Genomic DNA, 5691 nt, shown 5'->3' on the forward strand with positions numbered 1-5691 from the left:
CATACTCGCATACTTGTTCCCCATATAGCGGTCTTAAATATAGGAATTAGTAAAGGAGTGAAAAGTGAATTTTTTAGATGCAGGATCTCAACAGCAGTCATGACATAGCTGCTTTTAAAAGGGACATATCATGAAAATCTGACTTTTTCCCATGTTTAAGTGCTATAATTGGGTCCCCAGTGCTTCTATAAACCTAGAAAATGTGAAAAAGAAAAACCCAGTATAACCATTCTCTGCAAGCATGTAAAAAAGTAGGTAATTAAAATGTGGCTCCCCTTGTGATGTCAAAAGGCGATCTTATTTTAATAATACCACCCCTTAATCTGCACTACCCAACCACGGCACTGCAATTTAGTGCAGAGAAAGAAAAAAATAATAATTGAAAGTACAATTGATTTTCAATTTCAACAAACCATTATCATGGCTATCATTGTTTGCATTATATCAGCTCATTTGCATTTATAAGGACACACACCTACAAAGTGGCTATTTTAATATGCTATAATAAATTATCTGGGTGGTATTTTGAATTAAAACTTCACATACGAACTCTGGGGACACCAAAAATTTTGTTGGACGTCTTAAAAAAGTCTTGTGACATGTCCCCTTTAATTAAAAGGGATCACATCATTTATCTTTAGTATCATTTACATTTCTACATTTTATTGTATGGTGCACAATTGTTGAATAAGTACATGTGCAAATTGCATTTGAGAGCTATGGTGGAGGAAAACATAAATTTTGTTAAAACCTTCAGTCTGTTCCCGTGAAAAACTATTGTATATATCTTCAGAAGACTTGAAATATACAGTATTGTATAGAGTCATACATTTACAATCTTTTTTGATCTTTATGGAGCCTGACAGTCCCTGGTCATTGTCTGTTGTCATTGTATTGAAAAGCGCATCTAGGACATTTTCAAAGAAAAAAAACGAGTCCTTTTTATGTTTCACAGAAGAAAGCAAGTTATATGGGTTAGCAACATTATCGTTGTAAGTAAATGATGACAGAAGTAGCATTTTTGGCCAAACTCTTCCTTTTTAAAGTACTGTGGGATTTCTTTACATAAACAGCACAGCGTGTTCCTGTGTCTCCTTCTCTCTTTTAGTCTCTTTCTTGCTCTCCTTCAGGGAAATACATCAACATCTAAAATTCAGGGAAATACATCAACATCTAAAATCTAAAACACACACACACACAAATGAATACACATGCATACTCTTTCAACTCGTCCCAGCCATATTCCCGCAGATAATCTCAAAGCGCACACATACACACCAAATCTCTCGTGCACACACTTTCCCTTTCAGCTCACTGCTAAGCACACGCACACACATGCACGGTTTCCAAATCTTTCGGCGTCCCTGAAGCATCTGACTGTACTTTGCATGTTTTCCTCCATTAACTGTAGCACTGCTGGTTCATAGAGAACGATATGAACATCATTAGCACTTAATCATTCTGAAGTCAATTCTTGCTTCCCTCCTCTCGTGGATGTGCATCTGCCTTGTCCCTTTGTTCATTTGTTTAAAGGAATTTAGTGCATAAATTCAGCCTGCCCTAAATCAAGCCTGCTGAAAAGACCAGCTTAGCGCAGCATGCATTTCCAGGCTGGTTAATGTTGGTTTTGGCACTAATCTGCTGATAGACCAGCATTGCTCTGCGCTGGCCTTTCTAGTTAAGCGGGTCAGCTAAGAAAATCTAGCTGGTCCTATGCGCCTCATCCTGTAGACAAGCAACCAAAACAAATCATATGCTGCTGCTTGTTTACTATAGGGGACACTAGGATCTGTACATTACAAGGTTGTCTTAGACATGTTAATGCTCGCCATTTCGGTAGAGATAAGCAGCAATAACATACAATCTATATTAATCTTAAACAACATAAAAGTACTTTTTTGCATAACATATGAGTTTGTGCTGTGTGTAATTATTCATGTATGTATTTAGGAAACATTTATGTGTATATATATATTTATTTATATTTTTTTATATTATATATAAATAAAAAACTATATACAGTATAGACGGTTTCAGCAGTAACAACATAAACAAGCGGCTGTCGCGGTCCGCACGTAACTTCCGGTAAACCCAGCTAAGAATAAATATCAACAAAGTTTTTTAAACGTAGTTTATTTATATAACATGCAAAAAACAACACATAGATTACATAGGAAACCAAAGCATTTGTTATTTTCGACGAGACATTGGTTCAAGAGATCATTTAAGCAACTAGTCAGACCATAAAAAAAACGAAACCGAAAGTAAAGTTCTGATCCAGAAGTGTATCGCGTCAGCGCACGTGCGTCCGATGAAACCGTCTATAAATAAAACATTTCTTATATATGTATGTGTGTGTGTGTTGTAATATACATAATATTTTCACACAGCACAAACTCATGCATTATGCAAAAAATTACTTATTTTGTATGAGATTAATCAAGATTAATCTATGCACAGCCCTAATATATATATTAAGGTGTGATACTCTTCTGCATATGTATTTCATTCCTTATAACTGTGCGATTAAAAATCGATTCTGAAAAGCCACAAATCGGGTTTTTTTTATGAAATAACCTGATCCTGTTTGATCAAGGAATGCGACTGTTTTGACTTTTTTCAGCATACATTTTTCATCTTGCATCAAAATTGTATTGTATTTAACATAATTGTATGCATTTGAAAATTAAAGAAGGGTTCAAGTGTACCAAAAATAAAAAAGTGTAGTACAGGTTGGTGGCTCTTAATTTATTTTTATTAATTGCCCACTTGTAAATTTATGTTCACTTTTTTATATAAATAAAGTATTTGTATTAAATCTATATTCATAGAGTTGAATCGAGAATCAAGTATAAAAATCGGTTTGAGAATCGGATTCGAACAGAGAATCGAAATCGAATCGATCCGATAGCTTATGATTCGAAATTGAATCGATACCTAGCACTATTGTATATGTATGAAACAATGTATTTCAATGTTTGACAGTACTGTGGATTAACTCACCAAGAAATAAATCTTTGGCAATAAATTATATATATATATATATATATATATATATATATATATATATATATATATATATATATATATCATTATATTCATTAAATTGTTTTGTATGTCTGTCTTGTCTTTTTTTCGTTTTCTGTCTCTCAGTAGAGCTGATGTACACCGTGGAGTTGGCTGGCGGATTAGGTGCGATTCTTCTGCTCTTGGCTTTGCTGTTGTCTATATATAAGTGCTACAGGATTGAACTGCTGCTCTGCTACAGGCATCACTTTGGGGGTGAAGATACTGATGGAGGTAAACGCCACACTGACTCCCCCTGCTGATGTTACGGAGTATAACACTGCAGCAATCACACAACACCTTATTTAACACTTTTTTTTAAATAATTTTTTGCTCCTCTCAGTATCTGCTATGTTTTCTTTCCTCAGATAATAAAGAATACGATGCCTACCTCTCCTACAGTAAAGTGGAGCTGGATCAGTGGGGTCAGGAATTACAGGAAGAGGAGCGCTTTGCCCTCGAGATCCTCCCGGATGTCCTGGAGAAACATTACGGCTACAAACTCTTCATCCCTGACCGCGATCTAATCCCTACGAGCAGTATGTGCAGAACGTGTGTTATGTGTGCGTATGTCCGCGTTGGCGTGTTTGTATTGTATTTATTTGGTAAATGTTCGAAACATTTTCATTATGAAATGCCAGAAGTTCCCAGGATTTTCTGCGGTAACCATGGAAATGGTTGCTTGTGACGTTTTAGTAGCGTGTTCAGAAAGCACAGGTCACAAAAGAAAGCAGATTTCAGAAACACAGTTCATTTTACAGAAATAATAAAAATACTTTGATCGTTCATAATCAAGTGTGGCATTTCAGCTCATAAACATAACAGGAGTGCGCTGCATTTACCTTGCTTTCTAATGTCTACTGCAAAGTAATAAAATCATTCGTAATTAAAATCTAATTGAACCCCATCAGCTGTGGTAATATGACCAGAAAGCCTTATGTTAACTTGACGAATACAAAATGGTCGTTGTTAAAAATGCTGTCAATGATTTGGAAAACTTTCTGGCTTATACATTAATAATAATATTAAAAGTTTTGCTTTCCAAGCCATCAGTGCCTGTCAGTGTGACACTATATGTTTGTTTGCATCATGATTTGATGTCTCTGTCCAGTGTTTTTGCCCTGTATGTGTGCCGTGTCTGAAAGCTGAATGTTTATGTCCAGGTATGAGCAGTGATCATTACCAGGATGACACACATCTTCTTAGAGGTACAGCTTTCTTTTAATGCAAAGACATTGACATGCGTGCACACCTGTAAAGTGCACGCGACATGCATACTTTCTGCATGCATATCGGTCGATCTGACGCTCATGAGTGACTGTGGTTGTTGTGTCTTAAATGTGTATTTGTCCACTTTTGTGTGTTATTTTTTCTGTTTGTTCTTTTTAGTAATCTGCCATATGGCTTGATGCTCATCTGTTGCTCTCTCTTTGTCCTGTAGCGTACATAGAGGATGTATCTCGCTGCGTAGACATGAGTAAGCGTCTGATCATCGTGCTGACCCCGAGCTACGTGCTGCGCCGCGGATGGAGTATATTCGAGCTGGAGTCCCGTCTGCGCAACTCTCTGGTTTCGGGGGACGTTAAAGTGATCTTAATTGAGTGCGCCGATCTGCGTGGAGTCATTAACTACCAGGAGGTGGAGGAGTTGAAGCACTCCATTAAATGCCTGAGCGTGGTGCACTGGAACGGCCCGCAGAGCAACAAGCCCGGCTCGCGCTTCTGGAAGCAACTCCGCTACACCATGCCCTACCGCCGCCCCCAGCAAACCCTGACCAATCACGCGCTGGACGCCGGCGAACCCGGCCCCTTCGTCGACCTGCAAACCGTGTCGGCCATCTCCATGGCGACGGCGACGTCTGCAGCCATGGCGCCGGCTCACCCCGAGCTGCGCCCGTCCCTGCGGAGCTCCTACCGGTCGCATTCGCTGGCGCGGCAGAAACAGTCGCATTACCGCAGCTACGACTACGAGTTGCCCTTCGCGCCCGGTGGCACGCTGCCACCCCAGCACACCTACTGCAACCTGCCCCTCACGCTCCTCAACGGGCAGCGACCCGTCAACAGCAAGACCCTGCGCCAACACAGCCTGGACGAGCACCACGGCAACAACGCAATGCTCCCGCTGCTGCCTAGAGAGACCAGCATCTCCAGCGTTATCTGGTAGTACGGAGACAACAAGCGCATCCAGTTTAAGCTGCTATAGCCAGGGTATATGCCAGGCCTGGCTTACAGAGGACTAAATACACTGATGTCACTGGAATACAACACAGGACGCACTGAGGTTAGTGGGTTCCTGTGAGCAAAACGATGATTCTGTCTACGGTAAGTGGGTTTGAGGATGTCTTACCCACTTAATCTTTTTCTGGGCATTGCTCCAGCAGCGAGGGATTACATAGTGCCATACCAGTTTTATCTAGCTGGGACAGTAGGCATGAACTGAGCATACAAAGTCACACCACACCGAGGTATACAGGGTCTCGTGTAGATGTTAGTGTTATCTTTGTAGCACCACCGTCTTCCCGTCTTCTTGTTTTTCGTTTGACCATGGCGTCTTTATTTTTTGACACGTTAGCATTAAATGCTTTTTCGTCCTTGTTTATTTTCCTTTTTTTAAGTTTTACACGGA

At 39.8% G+C, this 5691-nt stretch overlaps 1 protein-coding gene across 4 annotated transcripts in view; it reads left to right on the forward strand.

The window, feature by feature from the left end:
• il1rapl1a (interleukin 1 receptor accessory protein-like 1a) overlaps window positions 1-5229 on the forward strand; it is a 108609-nt gene extending 103380 nt beyond the window's left edge. For 2 of the 4 annotated variants that reach the window (XM_065251700.2, XM_065251701.2), the window contains 4 exons: window positions 3154-3300; window positions 3435-3605; window positions 4230-4274; window positions 4508-5229. In XM_065251700.2, the coding sequence (XP_065107772.1) occupies window positions 3154-3300; window positions 3435-3605; window positions 4230-4274; window positions 4508-5229 (1085 nt within the window). The remainder of the gene's footprint in view (window positions 1-3153; window positions 3301-3434; window positions 3606-4229; window positions 4275-4507) is intronic. The other 2 variants (XM_065251702.2, XM_065251703.2) reach the window with 1 other exon arrangement.
• The last annotated feature ends 462 nt before the right edge of the window (window positions 5230-5691 follow it).

Source organism: Paramisgurnus dabryanus, chromosome 15, assembly GCF_030506205.2.
Source record: "Paramisgurnus dabryanus chromosome 15, PD_genome_1.1, whole genome shotgun sequence".
NCBI lineage: Eukaryota > Metazoa > Chordata > Actinopteri > Cypriniformes > Cobitidae > Paramisgurnus > Paramisgurnus dabryanus.